The sequence below is a fragment of the Lotus japonicus genome, chromosome 6 (genome assembly GCF_012489685.1).
Source record: "Lotus japonicus ecotype B-129 chromosome 6, LjGifu_v1.2".
NCBI classification, from domain to species: domain Eukaryota; kingdom Viridiplantae; phylum Streptophyta; class Magnoliopsida; order Fabales; family Fabaceae; genus Lotus; species Lotus japonicus.
In genome coordinates this window covers 8105700-8128329 of record NC_080046.1, presented here as the reverse complement: position 1 = coordinate 8128329, position 22630 = coordinate 8105700, and the positions used below count along the sequence as shown (strand labels likewise).

General features: G+C 35.8%; 3 protein-coding genes across 4 annotated transcripts; 2 read left to right on the top strand and 1 right to left on the bottom strand.

Annotated features, from left to right (window-relative positions):
- Positions 1 to 964: 964 nt before the first annotated feature.
- Positions 965 to 1390, bottom strand: LOC130724830 (uncharacterized). Its single transcript, XM_057576102.1, has one exon. It carries the CDS (start codon positions 1388 to 1390, stop codon positions 965 to 967), a length of 426 nt encoding a protein of 141 aa, XP_057432085.1.
- A 325-nt stretch (positions 1391 to 1715) lies between these two features.
- Positions 1716 to 16885, top strand: LOC130722459 (nardilysin-like). The gene is made up of 19 exons (XM_057573188.1): positions 1716 to 2245; positions 2527 to 2602; positions 2672 to 2718; positions 4462 to 4574; positions 5257 to 5330; positions 5493 to 5588; positions 5688 to 5807; positions 6872 to 7105; positions 7746 to 7894; positions 8209 to 8365; positions 10659 to 10808; positions 11117 to 11499; positions 12408 to 12557; positions 12688 to 12870; positions 13557 to 13760; positions 13881 to 13987; positions 14911 to 15064; positions 15439 to 15560; positions 16296 to 16885. Exons 1-19 carry the CDS (start codon positions 1874 to 1876, stop codon positions 16537 to 16539), a joined length of 3135 nt encoding a protein of 1044 aa, XP_057429171.1. The 5' UTR covers positions 1716 to 1873; the 3' UTR covers positions 16540 to 16885.
- Positions 16886 to 17651: 766 nt separating this feature from the next.
- LOC130725867 (uncharacterized) lies at positions 17652 to 20328 on the top strand. Of its 2 annotated transcripts, none has more exons than XM_057577056.1 (4): positions 17652 to 17925; positions 18068 to 18135; positions 18809 to 18977; positions 19987 to 20328. In XM_057577056.1, exons 2-4 carry the CDS (start codon positions 18076 to 18078, stop codon positions 20181 to 20183), a joined length of 426 nt encoding a protein of 141 aa, XP_057433039.1. In that variant the 5' UTR covers positions 17652 to 17925; positions 18068 to 18075; the 3' UTR covers positions 20184 to 20328. The 2 variants fall into 2 exon arrangements, with proteins under 2 accessions (XP_057433039.1, XP_057433038.1); XM_057577055.1 differs by having other exon boundaries at positions 17655 to 17879.
- The last annotated feature ends 2302 nt before the right edge of the window (positions 20329 to 22630 follow it).

The following is a 22630-nucleotide window of genomic DNA, read 5'->3' as shown; positions in this document are numbered from 1 at the left end:
AATTACACGCTATAAACAAAGATTAGAGTATCCCCGTGCATCGCACGGGTAAAAGTACTAGTTAAGTATAACACACATAATAAGTACAATTAAGAAAATTAAGGGCAAAAGGGATGTTACATTGCTTCATCCTTAAAGAACTTCTATCCCCAAATTTTTCTAACATGAAGAAATGGCCAAGATGAGACTTTTTCTGATGTTGCCCTCCAGGTCCAATACGACTTCTTTGTTATTAGCTCTTTCGCAAGCTATCTATGTTCACAAGATGCACTTCTCTTCCTGTCAATTTGGATAAACCCCTATCTTGAATTCTAATCGAAGGCACCCTAAATGTTAAATTACCATTCAATTATATTGCGTAAGGCTCAATTATATGTGTGGAATCACAAATATACTTTTTTTATAAGCTGAATCACAAATATAGTTATGAACTTGAGACACGAGAAACGTTACATAAATTTGAAAGAAAAGTGGGGCAAGACTAGTTGATAGGTTGAAATGCACAAAGATAACATGTGAAGGAGGTTGAATTGTGTTTATAAAAACCTCTTTGATTTAAAGTTTGAAAACTTTGTTTACTAACACACTAAGTATGTGCTACCGTGAGGCAATGAAATTGGAGGAAATGAAGTTAGGAATTTGAATTGGGTCAATGTTCTGCGGCTATGGTGTTATTGATGCGGGTTTGTGGAGAGGAAGGGGAGGTAAGTTGGGGAGGGGGAAGAAGCATTTGTCTTTCTCAGCTCCTTACAACAAGATGAGAAAGCATATGATGGTGGGTGGGAGGAGGAAGATGAAGATGCTGAAGGGGGGAGATGAAAGGAGAACATTGAATAAAAACCACGTTCGGTAAAAAATAATGATGACTAGGATAAGTAAAATGATATGTGGGAGGGTGACTAAGCAAAATTGATGATAATTTTTTTTTGCTGCATCGGAAAATTACAAGACAAAATAAAAAAGACTACGGAATAGAAAGAGAGTCCTTCAACAGAATGTACTCAACATCATGGTCTGGACTGTCAAGAATCCAAACCCCAGAAGTACTAGCGACAACACCTCTCCTAGCTAACAGATCCGCCACGGCATTGCTATCACGGTGCACACTATTAATCCTCACATGCCAGTCTCGTGCCAAAAGCTGGATAATAGGAAAAAGAACCTGAAATTCAGAGTGAAGTTGAATTGCTCCAGCATCCTCCAGAATTTTCACTAAATTGTCACAGTCAACATCACAAATTAGTCTGCGCAATCCTCTGTTCCAAGCCAGTTCGAGTACCTCCACCAGCGCCTTGGCCTCTGCTCTAAACGCATTCCCTGCCACTGTACCTGAGTAGCAACCCGCTACCCAACGACTCAGGTGGTCACGAATAACACCACATCCCCCCATGCGCTGCTCCTCCTCCCGATAACTACCGTCGGAGTTGCATTTAACAGAATTCGGAGGAGGCGGAGTCCACGCGTGGCACAACAGAAGGTCAGTAGACGAGGCGCACCGAGCCCAATCAATGAGATCGATTTAAAATTATATTTTTCAAGGGACCCCAATGCATCCATTGAAAAGTCAATGGATCTAAGACTATAAAATCATTCATCAATCTTCATATCGTGTCATAAGTCAATTTTTTTTTTTTCATTTTGCACATGATGAAAAATATATGATAATGAATATAATTACACAAAATAATGGACTTTAATTTTGAAGGGGTTTGAAAATTGAGTTTAGGCTTGGGGCCTGGTGCCCTTATTGCTTCTTTCAAAAGCCGCACACTGCACACTCCACTCTGCGAGTTCAGAGTTGATAGCACTCTGAATCAAACAAGAGAAACAAATCCCTTTGTTGCTGCTGCTACTGCTAGCTAGTGTCGCTGCAATGAAGAGTGCACCCATCATCACTTTCTCCTCCGACGACGTTGTTGTCAAGTCACCGAACGACCTTCGTCTTTACCGCCTCATCGAACTCCATAACGGCCTTCAAGCTTTGCTCGTTCATGATCCTGAGATTTACCCAGATGGCCCTCCCAAGCCTGTTCAAACCGACAATGAAGAAGAAGAAGATGATGATGAAGAGGAAGATGATGAAGATGAAGATGAAGATGATGATGATGATGATGATGATGATGATGATGATGATGATGGGGAGGAAGAAGAAGATGATGATGATGATGAGGAAGAAGAGGGAAGTGAAGAAGTAGAAGTTGAAGGAAAAGAAGGGGCCAAGGGTGCTGCTGCTCAGACCAAAAAGGTTATTTTTTTTATGTCATTTTCTGCGTGTTCTGCCAATTTGATGGATACCCATTTCGATTTTTGCTTCGTTTTTCAAAGCTTTGATCAGGTGGCTTCGTGGGTCTTTTGTTTTGATGTTGATGGGAAATAGTGGGAACAGTGTTAGGGAGATGTAGTCTGGATTCTGTGTGTAAATGTAGTGATGTTTATGGAGATTGGAGAACAATTATATTATGTGTGATTTGGTTTGTTGCTTTGATTATTGATGCATTCGCGTGTTTTGTTGTTTGCACTTTGCAGGCTGCAGCGGCTATGTGGGTAGGAATTGGCAGCTTCTCTGACCCGAATGAAGCACAAGGACTAGCACATTTTTTAGGTTTCGATATTTATCTTTATTGATCTTATATTTATATATCATGAATTCTAATAGTTGGTTGGTTTGCAGAACACATGCTCTTCATGGGGAGTGATGAATTTCCAGATGAAAATGAGGTCTGTTTGGCTATGTCATCATTGTCTTGTATTGCGCAGTTATTTATGTCCCTTTGAAGATGGTCAAACCCTCAAATATATTAGTTTTGGTTTAGAGGTGTGATCTACCAGAGATAAAGCCTGAAATCGAAGATTGGCTGTTATGACATAATAGTTTCTTTCAGATAAGATCACTTTCAATGCTACTTTAGCATGAGTAGACATCTTATTCCCTTCCCTCTTTATTCAAATTCATTTCTGTCCATTTCGGCTAGCAGCTGACCTAAAAATGTTGTAGCGGTATAGCGCATATCGATATAATTGCTCATGGTATTTTTATACAATTTATATAAAGTACTATATGTCAAACAACCAATTAACCCAAAAGCTTAAGCTGTTGGGTAAGGGCCACTTTAATGGTTTTATATTATATTCTAACACGCCCCCTCACGCAAGAGCCCTTTTGGGCTTGAAGCGTAGATAAATGCACAGGCCCACCTACCATGTGCTTAATTAAATTCCACTTTTTAATTAGAAAGTGAGGGGAGCAAGGATCGTACTCTAGACCTCTCGATCATAAAGGCTCTGATACCATGTCAAACAACCAATTAACCCAAAAGCTTAAGCGGTTGGGTAAGGGCCACTTTAATGGTTTTATATTATATTCTAACACTATACATATCTAAATACTCAAAAAATGATAAAAAATACTTCATGACATTCTTAATGAACAATAAAAATTCGTAGGTGTCTTGAAGAAAACATACATCTAAGTACCAACCATAGTTAAGGTAACCAAGAACTTTAAGCTTCTCAGGCTTAAGTAAACTGTCTAAAAACAATTAGATTACCAGACCCTTTAACGGTTAGCTCGGACAGAGAAAGGATGAAAGGCAGGAAAGAGTAAGGATTTTCTCAAACAAGACCTTTTTTTGATATGTTTCTGAAGAATTTACTGCAAAATGCCCCCAAAAATTGCCTTCATGTCAACTATTCAGAGGCATTTTTAGGTTTTCACCAGTCTCACTTACTAGTGGCAAGATAGCGCTGCGACGACTCCTATTTCCACTGCATTTGTAGCTTTGACGGCCACAGGCTGCTATAGGAGCATGTTATTTGAAAACCCTGTTCATATTTATTACATGTTTCGTGTCATGTAGGATTTTGGGTGCATTTGGAAGATCTTATTTGTGTTTATCTTATGGTATAAGCACTTAAACATGTGTTTGGTCAAGTTTATAAAAGTAGCTATGGTCTACCTATAACCTCTTTTGAGCTTATTTCTATAAACTTCTCAAATAAGCTTATGAATAAGCACTACATAAGTGCTTATTCACTAACCGATTATTTAAGCTGGTCACCCAAATGCACCCTTTATAGCTTTTAGCAATCATGGGATTCCATCTGCGATTAAATTTCCACATTGTCTCAAGGATCTTTCTGAAGTTTGAACTTCCTATAGTTACTGATATAATACATGATATATTTATTTGATGTCCTTGCAATATTGCTATTAGCACTGTTATTGTAATTTAAGTGGTCCGTCTATTCCTTCTACCAATCAGATGTCTCCTTTTGTTGTTTGCCAAAGTAAGCTAACTCTTAACATCGAGCTGATTCTCCCATATTTCTTTATTTGTATGGCATGAAATCTCATGTTTTGTGTGGTTAATTAATTTTGCTCCTAATATATGTGAAAGGAACATAATGTACTGTTAATTGGCCTTGCAACCTGACACTCACTCTGAATCTTTTTATTGGTAGTACGATAGCTATTTGTCCAAGCATGGTGGCTCATCAAATGCGTATACAGAAACTGAATATACTTGCTACCATTTTGAAGTGAAGCGAGAGTTTCTAAAGGGTGCCTTGGGAAGGTAAACTCTACTGTGCATTGTCTAATCAGACATTTCCTGTCTATTACATGGTTTTACACATTACTTTTTGAAGAAGTTTCTTTCCAATTATTTCCTTTGAATTTTCATTTAAGTTCGCTAGTTGCTAAAAACCACCTGTAAATCTGTATAGTATGTGATGCTGATCTTTGACATGCTTTTTGTTTCGTGTGAAGAATTTAGCTTCTGCAGTTTTTTAGAAGTAAAAAAGATAATTCTGCTTAATACTTGCATACTTGCTGTACAGCATAAAAAGCATAAAACAGATTGAGTTTGAACACAAGACTTTCAGGTCATTAATCTACTAAATTTGATCCTACATCTCTGTTAGGCTTAGTCTGTTATTTTGTTCGTCTCATTGTTTGGTGACCTGTAGAATTTAGACCATCATTCATTGACCTTGATTCTACCTATTGACTCATTTTAGTAATCTCCTTGTATTCGGTTAATTATTTATTAATGGCTGGGTTAGTAATATTTTAACATTTTGATTATAAATATTTTTTTGTTGGTTACATTTTGCATAGAATCTAGCTGTCATGAATTTTTTTTATTCAGTTTTATAATGTGTAATTTAAGACTTGAGAACATAGGGCGTTTCAGTCCACCTTGATGTGCAAGATTTCTGTTTTAACTATTTTTTATCTATTTATTTTCTTATCAGATTTTCTCAGTTCTTTATTTCACCCCTTGTAAAAATGGAGGCCATGGAGCGAGAAGTACTTGCAGTAGATTCAGGTATTTTCATTCCAATGTAATGCCACAGATTTCTACTTTACCTTTTATTTTAGAGTAAGCAAATTTAGAAAGAGCTTCAACTTGCTTATTTGTTAATTTGCTGATGAAGTGCGTTTTTGGTTTATAATTGTATACCATAATGGTGTGCAAAACTGAATGTAGAATTTAACCAGGTTTTACAAAGTGATGCTTGCCGTCTTCAACAACTTCAGTGTCATACATCCGCACTTAATCATCCTTTAAATAAATTCTTTTGGGGTATGCTGGATTTTTATTCATCCATTTGTTGGTCAATCACTTATTTAACTTATCCTGGATTATTGAAATACTATTTATATCTTTTTCTTGAACATGAAGGGAATAAAAAGAGCCTGGTTGATGCAATGGAGAAAGGTATTAATTTGCGGGAGAAAATATTGAAATTATACGAGGATTATTACCATGGTGGATTAATGAAGCTTGTTGTTATTGGTGGAGGTGATGTTCTATTTCATTATCTTTTTTATGGTTGTTATTCAAGTTTGTTTCAGACATTTTTTTTTTCTCCAAGCAATAAGTTGCTTTATGTTTCCCCTACAAGATAAACATGGTATACTGGTTTACAGCCACTCTTCTTGATTTATTAGCTGTGGAGAAATTAGTATACAAGTCTTAAGAGTTCAGATAGATGTATTTATCAAAGTTTATTTTGTGTTATAATCTGATTCAGAAAAAAGCTTGTTTCTAAAAGCCAGATTGTTAAAAGGGGAGAGGCTCAACAGTTTTGTGTCTCATGCTCATTTAATTGGCAAGAGGAAGGAATTAACAAAAAATTATATGTAGACTGATTGGAGTTGACTTCTGACTGCTGAGGGATTGTTCTTGTGTAGCAAATGCTATTCTACAATCAACAAATTTAGAGTATTTTCTCCTTGCGACCAAAGTTTTAACATTTTGTGGTTATGTGGTTAAATGCAGCACAATAAAACAAAACCTAAGTAACCTGAAAATCTTTCCTTAAAAAGATTAGGATCCTTAAGAACTTCGATTTATAATATGTAGAAAAACCAGTAAAGAAGCAACCATTTTATGCATATATTGCTGGTCTAGAACCATCTTTTACTTTGTTTAGTTGTTCATAGAGGTAAAATGGTGAATATACTTCATGCGTGCAATCCTAGGTTTTTATGCGAGAAGCCCCAATATCATATATGATTTCTTTGCTATTTGTTGTGGTATTTGCATAATTAATTTTTTCTAGACGAGACTTGATGCAAAATTGTTGCTGAAAGTTAAGAGCTTGCTAATGTAAAAGGAATTGAATTCCAGTTTAAAACGATTGAGGTACATTTAAGAATTTTTCTAATTAAAAGAATGAGATAATGGCTATGATCGAATTCCTGCTAATGTTGATATCTATTTTTCTTCTTTGAAATTGAAAATTGCACTCGCACTTGTAAAATGGTTAGCATCATGCGTATATTAGGATGATGTTTTGAAAATATTCTGGTCAATGCAAATATGGTTGGATGGTTTTATGAATATGGTTATAAATAATACAGAGTCTCTGGATGTGCTTGAGAGCTGGGTTGTGGAACTGTTTAGTGCTGTCAAGAAGGGTCCTCAGGTAAACCCAGAGTTCACTGTGGAAGGTCCTATCTGGAAATCTGGTAAAGTTTATCGGCTAGAAGCCGTCAAAGATGTTCATATCCTTGACTTAGCATGGACCCTGCCCTGTTTACACAAAGAGTATCTAAAGAAACCACAAGATTATTTAGCTCATCTCCTTGGGCATGGTAAGATATCTCATTATTGGTGAAGCTTAGAAGGTTAAGAATATATATATTTTATGCATCTATTATCAGACAGTTTTATGCATCTTATTGCTTATCTCTGTGGTCAGACTGAAGTAATACAATTGTATAACAATTGAGATAGAAGAGCTTCTCTTGTTTTTTCAGGAGTTTCTTTCCCTTTTTTTTTCTTGTGATATTTCATAGTTGGTCAACAAGTTTCCTGTGAAGCAAGTGCCAGTCGTCATCTATTTGGTTAATAATTATAGCAAGCAGAGACAGGTCTTTATTTTACACGTACACACACATTCTCAAATTTTGATTTTAAATGAATTATTCCCACCTTAAAGTCTTGATAAGCTTCTGGAGTATTTTTTCTGAATTAATTCTCATTACTTTTCAAGTTATTGTGTTTCAGAGCTTAACAATTCAATTTGTAATGAAAAGCAGTTCTGGTTAATGATATTGTATGTTGTTGACTTACAATAAGTGTGCATCATTCTTCTAATTTCAATGAAAATAGCCATTCTAGTGTGTGTGCATGTGCGTGATGCTATTCTATATTTTAAATCTAAAATTCCAAAATTTAACGTGTTATGGTGTGATTTTCTTTAACAAACAAGAATTTTCATTAACCTTTCAGAGGGCAGGGGAAGCTTGCATTTCTTTCTCAAAGCTAGAGGGTGGGCTACATCTCTATCTGCTGGTGTTGGGGATGAAGGCATTTATTGTTCAACTATAGCCTATGTGTTTGTCATGTCCATGCACCTAACTGACTCTGGTATAGAAAAGGTATCCTCATTTTCTTAAGTTGTACTATAATAAGCCCTAAACCCTTCAGATAAAAGAGTAAGTAGTGTGTTTTTAACAATCTATCGCTTGTCAAGAACTCAATGTATATTCCTTTTCATCTTGTGAGATCATTTTCAATTTTTGACTCAGTTTCATTACTTTTTGTGAATATTAACGATTTAAAAATTTTCTTTAATAATTATAAATGTCAGGTTGGTGGAAGCATGACTGACTATTCGGTGGCTAAAATGATATCTTTTTTTTAATCTATATTACTCTTTAATATGGCTTAATTTTTTTTCACCACCTCGCAGATCTATGATATTATTGGCTTTGTCTATCAATACCTTAAGTTGTTGCGTCAAGTTTCTCCACAAGAATGGATATTTAAGGAACTTCAGAATATTGGAAACATGGAATTCAAATTTGCAGAAGAGCAGCCTCAAGATGATTATGCTGCTGAGCTTGCAGGTATCTTATTTCCTTGAAGTTGTTTTCTTGCCAATATAGATTCCAACCTTTTGCTTTTAGAGACTAGAGTTGAAGTTTTTTCTTAAAACATAGAGAGAAGCTTTCTGAAGTTGGTGTCTTTTGAAAGTCCTCTGTTTAAAATAATGCACTTTTGGCAGACAAACAAATCCACATCACGATGTATATTTGGTGGGATTTATGGCATTAATTCATGCAGAACCAATGCTGTAAAAGGATAGAAAGCTACATTCTTAAGTTATGACATTGGCTAACCATTTTAGCTATTGTGAGATTCTGCCATTCCCAATTTAGCTTCTTAGATGAGAGCATCTCAAAGGACCATTTAGAGCAACTAGTTCTTCTGATAACTAAGATTTGAAGTGCTTTTGTGCTTGTTATCTGATTTTTTGTACCTTTTTTTATCATCTATTATTATGGTGAGCATTGCTCCCTTTAAATTTACTCCAGAACAAAGGTATCCCATGGTTACTGAAGTGTGTATTACTAAAATAGGGCATTGGGATTTTAACCACCTAGCCTATGTAACAAGAGATGTGGGTAGCAAATGGGAATTGGTTTGGGGCAAGAATAAAGGGAAAGATGGATCTCGGAAGAGCTATCCAGTCATTTAGTGAGGATTGTGGGGCCTTTGGGTAGGGGAAAAGCAGACCTCTCAAAGAGTGCAGTTTATCTATCATATTCATCTTTTCTGTTCTTCATTTCTTTTCTTGTTTGACTTAATTTTGTGGAATTACAGATGTTGTTCTCTGCTGTAAGGAGTTAAACTCCATAGTTTCTTAGCTAATTCCTAGTTCGTATCACATTGTTATTTTGTGACATAACCATAAAGACCACTAATCATGATGACAAGTTTGTGAACTGTGTTAAATTTCCTTTCCAAACATCTAGGTTCTAATGTTATCTAGCTCACATATTTCTTTGCATAAGCTTCTTGGAACAGCTTCATCCTATAATGAGCAGCTTGTTTCGTATTCCTTAGCCTAAGCTTTAATATGGAATCAATAAAATAAGAACAAGTACCTTTTCCGACTATGGGAAATTGGCTACACTGATCAATCAAACCACACTATTCGATTTCTTTTAAAAAGCCAGGTCTCTTGTCAAATAAACTCTTTTTATTAGGTCTTCTTCTCACATAGCCAAACCATACTGGAAATGATTTTACCAACTTTTACTTAATAGGTGCTGCTCCTCCTTTCTCTCTATTACATTACATTCATACCAAATCTGATTCTTATAGTCTGCTTTTCCATCAAAACATTCTCATATTTGAAATACTTAGTTTATGCTATTGTTCTCAGTTGATCACCTGACATTAAGTAAAGCATTGTTGATATTATGGTTGTGGTAAAAAATTTCTTGAGCTTGAGCGGTAGCTCTCAATTATAGATAGCACATGAACGGTTCTTCCATTTGATCTACCAAGCTTGGATCTAATGATATCCAAGATACCTAAATTGTGCAATTTGTGTTATGGTATGATCTCCAATTTCATCTACAAGCCATTGTTAGTGCGTCATGCTGAACTTACATTCCATAGACCTTTTTTTGTAATTCTAATTTCTAATAAAACAATAACCATGAGATTCCAAGGCTTCTCTCTGCAACTCTACCATTTATTCTATCTTTTGATTCTCCCACTAGGACTATATCATCTACAAAAAGTATGTATTGAAGCTATGGCTCTAGGATATCAAAAAGCTTAAGTTGTTAGGTGAAGATAAAAATAATTTTGTACTGCTTCTCTTACATCTCTAACACATTGTCAGCACAAGAGCTCTTTGGGTTTGAAATGTGGACAATACACGTCCTGCCTATTTTATGCAAAATTCCACTTCTTATCTAGGAGAATGGGATTGCAAGGATTGTACTCTAGACCACCTGATCATAGAGGCTCTGATATGTGATGAACCAGCTCTCCCAAAGAATTTGAGCGTTGTGTAGGATCTGTGGTTTATGAACATAGTAGTTCATGTGAAGCACTCAACTAGTCTATAATATTTGTTTATAGTACTTGGAAAGTTGAAATGATGGCAAAGAAAGCAAACGTACACTAAAGATGAAATAAACCTCATTCTAATCTAAGGATATAGCAACTTCAGATCTATTTGTTATGCTCTAACCCAATTATATGATAGTGCATGAAAATAGACTGCTGGCCCTTTCTTATTTGTTGTTGTTTCGTTTGGCAAATATTGCTTTTAGAAAATCTTGTATGAATTTGTACAGACTGTTATCTTCGTTGACATATTCTTATTTTTTTAATATGCAGAAAATTTGAACTTCTATCCACCAGAGCATGTCATTTATGGTGACTATCTGTACAAGACATGGGATGGGCAGTTGCTCGAACAAGTTCTTGGTTTCTTCATTCCTGAAAATATGAGGGTTGGCGTTGTGTCAAAGGTTCTTAAGTCAGAAGGTGCATTCTTTTTTCTCCATTGTCTAATTGGCAATTGCATATTGGACCTTTTCTCTGCCTATATTTGAATGAATGGCAAAGGTCTAAGATAGTGGCTATCATCATGTGCTTTAATAATCCTTATCCAATAATCATATTTGTAATAGTAGCTTTTTTCCTTTTTGTCTATTCCATGTCCATGATTTATTTGTTGCCACTGTATGTGCCTGTTATGTTGAAAAATGATAACTGAAATTACACTGTTCGGAAACTAGTTCCGGAAGTTATATTTTCTTAAAAATGATTGAACTACTTGTTTTGCGTTTCAGATTTCAAATATGAAACTTGGTTTGGTTCACGTTATATTGTGGAAGATATTGCTCAAAATTTGATGGAGTTATGGAGAAATCCTCCAGAAATTGATGCCTCACTCCATCTTCCGTCCAAGAATGAGTTTATTCCAAGTGACTTTTCTATACGTGCTGGTGACACGTCTGATGATGATTCTGCAAATTTGACTTCTCCTAAATGTATAGCTGATGAAGCATTGATAAAATTCTGGTACAAGCTGGACAGTACTTTCAAAGTTCCTCGTGCCAATACATATTTTCGAATTAACTTGAAGGGTGGATATGATAACGTGAAGAGTTGTGTATTGTCTGAATTGTTCATTCACCTTCTTAAAGATGAGTTGAATGAAGTCATATATCAGGTTAATCATCTATCTTGTTTATAAGACACAGAATAGAAAGAAATAAACAAAGCATGGGAACAAAAGAAAACTTGTGTCCTGGTACAGTTTTTTCTGTGAAAGATTTACAATACAGAAAATAACCAAAGCTTGAAAAAGGTCTCTCTTAAGAGATTCTGCACCATAAAGAAAATCCATTTCTATTGTTTCTGGAGCTCTTCTCAAACTAAACATAAAACCAAGTTATGGTCAGTTCACCAACTACCAATGATACAAATGCTCATTCAGTATATTTTTAGAAAAGTAAGCCCAGAAGAGCAGAGTATCTATATATAGTTTGCTAGACCTCACTTTCCCCCCCTCTTCTAATTAAACATAAATTGCTTGTTTTGGTTTTTTCGTATATTCCCCCAGAAACGGGCCTCTTATTGCATTTGTAGAAAATAGTGTCAGCCTGTCAGGCAAGTTGAACTCATGTAATTTCTTTAATGCTAATGCCTGACTTTTGAAAGTGCTTTAATCCTTATACTGTTTCACTGCAGTTGTGTTTCTCTTTATTATTATAATGTTAACAAAGGAAGTAATAAAGTTCCCATAAAAGATTTTAAGTTAAAACACTGCTTTAATGTTCATTAATCAATGTAGACACCATAAAGAACAGTATCATTACGTGTGGTGCCACTTGCACTCCCAAGTGCCTATGGAATCTCCCAACTAACTACTTCTAATTGCCTTTTTCTTAATTACCCTCTCCTATATTATAAATTTCCTTTTTCTATATGTTAAGGTTTTCCTTTTAAGGCCTAAGGGCGACTTAAGAAATTGGAATAAAAAATAGTCAGTGAATATTGTGAATTGGCAAATGGGAGTGTTAATGGTCCCATCCTATAATGAGATATCTTAGTATGAGCTTGTGTCTGTCTATGCAGGCTAGTGTTGCCAAGTTAGAAACTTCTGTCTCTTATTTTGGTGACATGCTTGAGCTGAAGGTCTATGGTTTCAATGAGAAGCTTCCTGTTCTCCTATCTAAAATTTTGTCAGTGGCTAGATCTTTTATGCCAACTGAAGATCGATATAAAGTGAGTGTGATTTTTGTTCAGATTTTTTTCTGTTTAAATTGTTAAGAGTAACCGTTCCTTTCTCCCCTCTTCAAATTTTCTGTTTTCATTATCTGTTGTCCTTGTCATGGACCTATGCTTGTTTGAACAGGTAATAAAAGAAGACGTGGAGAGAACTTTAAAGAATACCAACATGAAGCCTCTAAGCCATTCATCATATTTAAGATTACAAATTTTGTGCGAGAGCTTTTATGATGCTGATGACAAGTTGCATTGTCTAAATGATCTGTTTCTTGACGATCTGAAGGCATTTATCCCTGAGCTTCGCTCACAGGTTGAAATGAAATATCTAATATATGTATTCACTATTGCATTATTTCCAGTCTTCATTAATATAGGTGATGTTATCTATACTGTTAGTGAGCAGCAGGCTCTGGAACGTGTGCTGTGCCAATTCCCAATTGTACACATGAACGAACATTTGTTATTGTGCTTGAAGCTTGTGACTCTTTGATGAGTACCCCACCTTGAGGACAAGGTGGATGTTTAGGGGGGAGTATTGATGAGTACTTGGAGTCAGTTAGTTAGTTAAGGGTTAGCCTATAGAGTTAGTTAGTTAGTTAAGGGTTAGCCTATAAATAAGGGAGTGTGAAGAGGGTTGAGGTATCTTTTGGATCATTTGGGAATTGGGATTTAGGAGAGTGATGAGTCTCTCGAATACTCATATGTTTCTTGTCTCTGTTGAATGATATCAGGGTTTCATCACTCTTCTTTGTGCTGTCCATATAGTTCCTTATTTTGACGCACTACTGTTGTGCATATGAAATCCTATTCCTTGGCTTGATAATGCTTACAACTGGAAGAAAATAGCAACTTCTTGATAACTTGTTCTATATTTATTGTTTTTCTATTTTCCATTAGTTGATTTATAAACATAAGTTTCTTGATGAACAAGGATCAGTCAACAGAGGTCATTGTTATAACATTGTTGGAGATTTATTCTTTTATATCTTTGTACAGTTATACATTGAGGGCTTGTGTCATGGAAACCTGTCAGAAGATGAAGCAATTAACATATCCAATATCTTTAAGATGAACTTTCCAGTAAATCCACTCCCCATTAAGTTGAGGCATGCTGAACGTGTAATTTGCCTCCCTTCCAATGCCAATTTAGTTAGAGATGTTGGTGTGAAGAACAAGTTGGACAAAAACTCTGTGGTTGAGGTAATTTCAGTTAGATTGGTTTTTATTTGTATCTCTTCAATGTGTTACGTAGATAATTCGTTTTCAATAATCTCTGACAAATTTCCGCTTCTTCTTGCTTTGGTTTTGCTATTTATGCAGCTCTATTTTCAAATTGAACAAGATTTTGGTATGGGGTCAATGAAGTTGAAAGCTTTGATTGATCTTGTTGATGAAATTGTGGAGGAGCCACTTTATAATCAGCTGAGGTGACAACCTAATGCTAGAAGTATCTTATATTTTCCGCATGGTTGTAGCTGGAATCCTTGATTGTAGCTCTTTGCTCATAAAATTGTCTTATAAAATGTGAATGCTTGTTACTTCTTGTTTTCTTAGTGTTAACAACAGGAAAAATATACTTGTACTCACATTTTTGTGATCGGATTATCTGTTCTGCACTAATTGCTTGCTGCATTAGTGCCTTTTTTCTAAATTCATTGTAAAGTTCAGAGCATATATTGATGATAGCTTGGTTGTGAAGTAGTCTTGGTTGGGCATAAAATTATGTAGATAAATGCTAGCAGGGCACTCTTTTAAACACACTTTCTATGATTGGTTTATTTTTTAAGAAGTCAATACATCTGCCTCACAAATTGCTCAGATTTTAAAGGATGTGTTGGTTTCAATAAAAAAGACCAACCTTAGTTTGTGTGATAAGATTGTTGGGAGAACCGTATCAAAAAAGCTTACCGTTGTAGTTGGAGAACCCAAGACCTTGTTAACCCAATACTAGAATCCCATACTTCCAATGACTCAAGTCCCTTGCAATTAGATTCTAACATCCCGTGCACTAGCCCCTGGGCGAACATTGCAATGCTGGTGTAACCACCTGCGCCGCTCGTTTGCAGCTGAGAGACATGGTGAAAGACTCTTATACCAATTTATAAGAACCTTGAGAGAACCATACCACAACAGCTAGCCATTATAGCTTCCAATGTGGGACTCAAGTCCGAGATCTTGCAATTAGATCCTAACATCGTGTGAGAGTGTTGCTAGCAATTCTTTATTTTGTCTTCTTTTTAAGACCTTAATTTCACTGAAAGCATTTCTTTCAATTAGGTTGGATTTACTGTTTCTTCATTCCTACATGTTTGTTTGATGGTTGAAATTCTTAATATGTATATGGATGCAGAACGAAGGAGCAGCTTGGTTATGTTGTTGAATGCAGTCCGCGAGTAACATACCGTGTTTTTGGATTTTGTTTCTGCATTCAGTCATCTGAGTACAACCCAGTTTACTTACAAGGTAGAGTTGATAACTTCATAAATGGCCTGGAAGAATTGTTGGTAAGTGTTCCTCATTCCTTAACCTCCTTGTCTTGCCTAATTACTTCCCTATGAACTTCGTCGAAGTTGACATGACTTAGGTGCTTAACAAATTATCATGGCCACCTTCATATTTTTTAGGAAGAAGGAAAGGAATGCAAATGGAATTTGTAGTCTGCTGAGTATAATATCTTCTTTCCTCCTCGCATGATGGCATTTACATTATTGTAGCCTATATTTGAAAGTAGACCTACATAGTCATTATTGGATCATCAAGGATACCCTACCTCCTTGTTCCTACTTCGCTTTTGGATTCCCACGTGTCTAAAATATTCATTAAAATGTATATTTGCTTGATGAAGACTTTGTTTTGAAGAAATATATTTGGATTGTAGGATGGCCTTGATGACGATTCCTTTGAGAATTACAAAAGTGGGTTAACGGCAAAGCTGCTGGAGAAAGATCCTTCACTCACATATGAAAGCAACAGATTGTGGAATCAGATTGTTGATAAAAGGTGTTTTAATTTTTTTTATTGTAGATGGTAGATTTTACTTAAATTTGTCAGTTATTATTGATAAAGTTTTGTAAATGGCAGCAATTTATTCCTGCATGCCCAACTGCTAGGTATCTTTTATGTAGACATTTTCTTATTTCTGGTGACTGATGTATCTGTCATGTTAGTCTGGAGCTATTTATGCTAAAAGTCCTGTTAGTAGTTTAGGTACAACAAAGAGGCCTTGAAGGAAATGTGAAATACAATTTTGTCATGAACTGACTCATAAGCTTATTGAGAAGTCTCACATTGACTAGAGATAGAGATATGGCCATAGTTGTTGTAAAGGGTAGAAGTAGAATAACCCTCACCTCCCAGCTAACTTTTGGGGTAGTGTTTAAGCCTAACCCAAATTCTAAGATGACATCTGAGCTTATCCCAGATCTGTTTATTGGAAACTACTCATATATGGCCCACTCATAAATGTTCATTCATGTAAATTCCACGCTCTAGATGTCCAGTCCTAGGCGTGAGGGGTTGTGTGGAGACATTGACTAAATGGTAGAACAACCATCACCTAAGCGCTTTTCAGGTAGAATTAGGCCTAACCCAAATTCTAAGAAAGTAGGTGAGGACACATGTCATGATCCCAAAAGCTTAAGCTATTGGGGAAGACAATGAATGATTTATATATTAGTATATTTCTAGCACAATTTATTGATGCAACAGTGGTTTAAATTTTGTTTCGGTTTTCAGGTACATTTTTGACGTTTCAGAGAAGGAAGCAGAAGAATTGAGGAACATAAGCAAGAATGATGTTGTAGAGTGGTACAAGACGTATTTGAAACCATCATCTCCGAAATGTAGGAGGCTACTTGTTCGTGTATGGGGTTGCAACACAGACTTGAAAGATGCTGAAGCACTTTCCAAATCTGAGCAGGTCATCACTGATCCAGCAGCTTTCAAGAAGGAATCTGAGTTTTATCCAAGTTTTTGTTAAATTTGAAGATGCAATATGTTGAACTATTGAAGTAAGGCTTCTTCTAGAGCCAGAGAGAGGCTTCATTTTTTCACTTAATGGCTCTAGGGGTGAAGGGATACAATCAACATTTTTGAATGCAAACAACTGGAGGGAAAAAATTATACACAATGTGTTTGCTAGAGTAATTACATTTATTCGTTGGAAAAAGTCCATCTCTTGTTCTGTTGGCTTTTATGCCTCGTAATTTGTGCGAATGTACACTGAGGGTGATCTAAATAGAAAAATGCACAGTGCTCGTACCGGTGTAATGATATTTATCTGAGAATTAGTCATTCATTTTTTTTATCAATAAGTTATTGTGGTCCATTGCCTAAGAGGGTAAGCTCTTGAGAATGAATTCAACACAATCAAATGAAGAACATGGACACTTAAAGTGATTCAAGCAAAAAATCAAAGATGAAAAATGAATAAAACCGTATCTAGTAGAGATGTAAACACGAATGTTGTGGCCACCGGAGAGCAAGAAGTTGAAGACTGGAAGTCCCATTTATTCATCTCTACCACTAATTCAAAGTATATTATAAAAAGAAGTATATTATGCTCAATATTACCCTTATTTAATTGAAATTTTTATCTCCCTCATTTTTTTTAGCGAAACAACAAAATAACGCAAACGAAAATGTTGTAGCCTGTAGATAAATCAAGGGGTGGCAAATAGATGGATTGAATGGATGTGGATATGGATTGTAATGAATGTATCCAAAACAATCCATTAAGGATTCACTAAAATTGTTTAAAAAAATCCATCCAATTTATTCATTAGTGAATAAAATCCATCAATTAGTGAATTTTTAATTGATGGATATCCAATCCGTCCAATAATTTAGTTTTTCTTTGCCAATTATTTACATTTTTGTACTTTGTCAAAAAAAAGTTTATAAGAAACAATAAAATCAACCCTAAGCCTAAAAATCGGTCTCAAACCCTAAAGTTAGTCCTTTAACTCTAAAATCGACCCAAACCTTAAATCAGCCACAAATCATAAAATTAGCCTCAAACTCTAAAATTAACCTTAAACTCTAAAATTGACCCAAAACTCCGATATCGTCCCTCAATACTAACGAAAACGAAGGTGAGGGAAGAGAGAGGACAACACGGAGGGATATTTTAGTCCTTTTTGAAAAGTGTGTCTGGTATTGTTAGCTGTGGGATGGTGTTGTTAATCCATTAGAATTTGGTCGCAAAACAAGGCAGGGTGTGATCTGAGACTGAGAGTGATAATCAATCATAGTCATAGCTGTCTGTAGCTCAGAATTCCATTCTGAATCGCATCACATTCGATAGTCTTCTCTTCTCAGGTGTGCTCTTTGCAAATTTGCTATCATCTCTCTCTCTCGGAATAGGGTAGATTTTCTTGCTCATCATGAGTTTTATTCTGGGCAGTCATTGATTTGATTCCTACCTGATTTTGCTCAATTGCTTCATTGGTTGGTTGGTTGTTACTTGTTAATGGTAAGTTTAAGGGTTTAGTTTTGAAAATTTTCAGATTCTGGAATGGCAGCAGTTTACAGTCTTTACATCATCAATAAGTCTGGTGGATTGATATACTATAAGGTATGGTATGGTATGATTGTTCTGAGTTCTCTTTCTGTTTGCTTACTCATGCCAACTTCAAATTATTTGCTGTTTAGTTCCTGGGAATTTTTATTATATTCCGCCAAAATTGGTAGCGGCAAGCGGCAAGCATTGTTGTTGTTGCCTCATTTTGTGGTTGATGAGCTAAAGATATTGCATTGTTAATTTAGTCATGTATGTTCACCTTTTATACCGCGCTTTAGCTAACAAATGGCGAAGGGTGCTTTGTATTTCATCCCACTTGTTTCTTAGTTTATATGTTTGTAGTTTTTGAACTTAGTGCATGTTTGGTTTGGTCTCAGAGCCAACGCCAATGTGATTTCAAGTATCTCAATTCACCAATGGTGAAGCTAGAATTTGCCACGTTGAGTTTAACGTGGATCGGAGAAGCAAAATTCTGACATGTTAGCTTCAACGAGAATCCAACGCACACTTAATTGTATCTTAGAACTGTCAGTATGTTTGAGAAATATGTTGAATCTTATGATAATTAAGATATGGATCGGTCGGGCAGATGGATAGCAATGATAGCATAGCTTTATTTCCTAGATTTTGTTGAAAAGAAGAAATCAATTCCAGTATTTTAGTTATGGTTGCAGTGAAGTTATTCTTTTAACATGGAATCTATTATGTTAATTCTTTTCACATTCAGGATTATGGGTCTTCTGGAAGAATGGATACCAATGACACCTTGAGGGTGGCCAGTTTGTGGCACTCGATGCATGCTATCTCTCAGCAGTTATCGCCTGTTTCAGGTTGCTTTGGAATTGAACTTCTCCAAGCGGACACGTTTGATCTTCATTGCTTTCAATCACTGACAGGTAATTTTTAATTAACTCATTGTTATTTTAACTTTCTATTGTACTTGGTGAATAAAATGAAGAGGAATGTTTAATATCCTTTACATTCTACATATAGTTAATTGGAATATCTAGTACTAGCTTTTAGTTTCCATGCACATCTGAGGCCTTGCAGGTAGCTGTAATATTGCCAGGTTTAGTTAAAGAAGGTTTAAGTAATTTTGTATATCAGAAGCTCTAGATTTTTTTTGATAAGCATTAGAAGCTCTAGGTAATTATTGATAATAGAAGTATTGCTTATTTAAGGTGCTTGTTCAAAACATTAACTTGACACTTTGGAATTTCACTTATAGAATCATTAGGCCATCTTATTAGTTATATATTTCAATAGGCTAAATGGCTAAAACCTCACAAGTGTGTGAAGCCCAGCCAATATTCTAACAAAGTTGTATAGATCACAAATTTAGAAATAGTTGTTTTCAAGGATGCCTGATCATGACTTTGAATTTAGAGTTAGAGATCAGAATCATTAATTGGAATGCAGACTGGGGTTTGCCAAGTATCCTGCCATCATTATTTGTCAAATATGGCGGGTTTTTGGCTCTCCACCATATTCCGCCATCCGCCATTAACAACACTGGATTGTTATTATTATTACTACTACATATTGTTGGTTACTCTGCAGTAGTAATTTTTTATACACAGTATTATTTCCAGATAATAAGCATGTTTCAGTGATCACTTTTGGTCTTTATACACCATACCAAATTTTCCATGCCTCTAGGTCACATGCATCTTCTGATTTGGATAAATGAACTCTTGAGAGTTGAAAATTCTCTAGATGCTTAGCTGCTATTTGTGTTTCCTTGCATTGATATTGCAGTTTAACTAGTCATTGTAATGGGCCTATCTTTTCATTGTTGAGCTGATCCATATCCAGTTTAATGCCTCCGACCCTCTTTTTCATTTTGCTTCTTCTTCTTTTGTAATGTTGTTGATATTATGGAAATGATATTCTCCTCCCATACAGGGACTAAGTTCTTTGTGGTCTCTGAGCCTGGAGCACAATACATGGAAAGTTTATTGAAATTTATCTATGAATTGTACACGGACTATGTCTTGAAGAATCCTTTCTATGAGATGGAGATGCCTATACGTTGTGAGCTATTTGATATTAACCTGACACAGGCAGTGCAAAAGGATCGTGTTGCGTTATTGGGACGATAAACTTATCTGACCAAATCTTGTTGTGCAAAACTTGTCACTAATGCCTAGCATCTGTAATTGCTTTTTTACAGACAAATTAAGATTGACCCAAATGTCTGAGAAAAGACATGTTCCTAATGATCTCCAAAATTCGATGGATTCCTCATTTTCGAGCCATGATTTTCATACTCTAGTTGGGAAACAATTCCTCACGAATCATTTGCAAGAAAAAGAAATCTGTTGCAGTAAATTTAAGTTTCAAGTGAGCAAATGACTTTTAAGTTTTAAGAAAGAAAGAAACTAGAGTATTCCCTCTGCTTCTTCTTGGCAGCATTGAAACTTTGTTCCCACAATCGCCATCATACCAAAGTGTACCCGTGATAGATTCCTCATTTTCAAGCAATTATTTTCCTACAGTAGTAGTTCGTACGTACTTCGTAAAGAATCTTGATGAATGATTCGGTAAGAAGAAAAACAGTTGAGTTAAATTTGTCTTTAACGTGAGCAAATGAGGGTGTGTACATAAATTTTACTTGACAACTATTAAAATGTAATTTAAATAAGATAAATAGTAAATGTTATTTGATGTGCACACCAGATAAGTTGACCAAATCATCACACATCATAGTTGAATGGTAATTGCTAACATTTATCAACAACCACTTCATTTCATCACACCATTGAAAAACGTTTGCAGATTACTTGGAGGTACCAACCTACACCAAACTTCTTTGTGCCGATGGACAATCTTGCAAAATATGAATCGCATTTTCCGGGGCATGATGATAACTGGAAAAAGATGATCTGAAGTCAAAATTCTCTTGAAGTTAGTAAAGTGGTAAGCTAGGTTAGTGTAAATTCATTTATGTACTTATTCTGAGGACAGGTAGCTAACTTAGTTATGTGGACATGGCTGATGCAGAGATTAAGTTTTGTTTTCCTCAACAGTGGCACAAACGGAGTATTGTATAACGATAAAAACCATGGTTGGAAGAGATAGCCTCATCATGCAATTGATATTATTGAGAAGTCTCACATTGACTACAGATATAACTAAAATACTCTCAAATTTTAAGAAATACTCTCAACTTGCATAATATTGGGGTACATAAACTCTTGAACTCTATGGCCCACAATATTATTGTTACTACATTTTGTTATCTGATCTACAATCTCTGAGGTTGAAAAGGATAGTCATATTTAGAGTTTGCCCAGTAGGTGAGAGGAGCCCTACCCTTGAGAGGCTCTCAAATTGGTGCCATGTGTGTGTCCCATAAGTCATCTGTCCTAGACCAAAAATCTACACCCAATCTCATCCACAATATTGTCCTTTGCCTTAACAATTGAACCGAATTTGGGACAATCCCTTGTGAGGGGAACTTTCTTTGGTCCCTAAACCAACAGAAAAAACCAACCAAATCTGGTATGTCTTATTGAGTTCCTGTTTTTATTAAACAAGAGCCTTTGCTATGTTCTCCCCTTGTTATGTTCCTAGCCTACTTCTTCACTATTTATTTTTTTGTGTTTTCTCATGCTTTTCAAAATTTGGATATGATTTATCACAAGGTGTAATGTGGTGGTAGTTGCACACCCACAGGGGCGGACCCACAGCCAGCCCAGGGGGTTCAGTTGAACCCCTTGAAAAGAAAACAATTCTCACTTACCCCCTTATAATAGTTTTTTTTGAACCCCCTGAGAATTTAGATTTGCACCCTGACCCCAACTCCTCTCTCTCTCTCTCTCTCACGCCCTTCACTCTCATGCTCTGATTTCTCTCACACGATACACCACAAGCACTCTCACCTAGGTCTGGCCGTCATCAACGCGCACCGCACCACCAGACCAGTCCAGTCATCCCACTCCCTCTGGCTCTGCGGTTCTACATACTAAAGGTATGACTGATTTCCCTAACCCTAAATGGCAAAATTGATTTCCTTTCTCTTCTCTTTTCTCAAGCTTGATTTCCCTAATTGATTTCCTTTCTTTCTCTTCTCCTTTCTCAAGCTTGATTTCCCTAAATTGATTTCCTTTCTCTTCTCCTATCCCTAAACTTATTCAATTATTCTCTTCCATGTTTCTACAAAGTTTATCATTAGGCTGGTAATAATTTTGTAGTAACCCTCGACATTGAGTGTGATGCACAGTGGGAGTCTACAACTACAAATGCTTAATTGACATTTTTATTGGAAATATTCAAGTCTTTATATCACAAAAAGAAGGAAATTATAGGTTCTTCTCCATTGCTAGCTTTTAACAAGGAACAATTAACTCTGCTTAAGCTCTTCTGTGATTTCTTTGAAGCTACTGCACTATGCCTATTTGAATCATGTCTGTTCTGTAAAGTTTCTAAATTAATGTGTGCATTGTGGTGGCTCTATCAGTAGGGGAATGCTGCTGCCAACATCCTGCTTTTTGTGACTATTACTTTTCCTATGCTTTTGTTGTTCGTAGTACACACCTGGTACTAT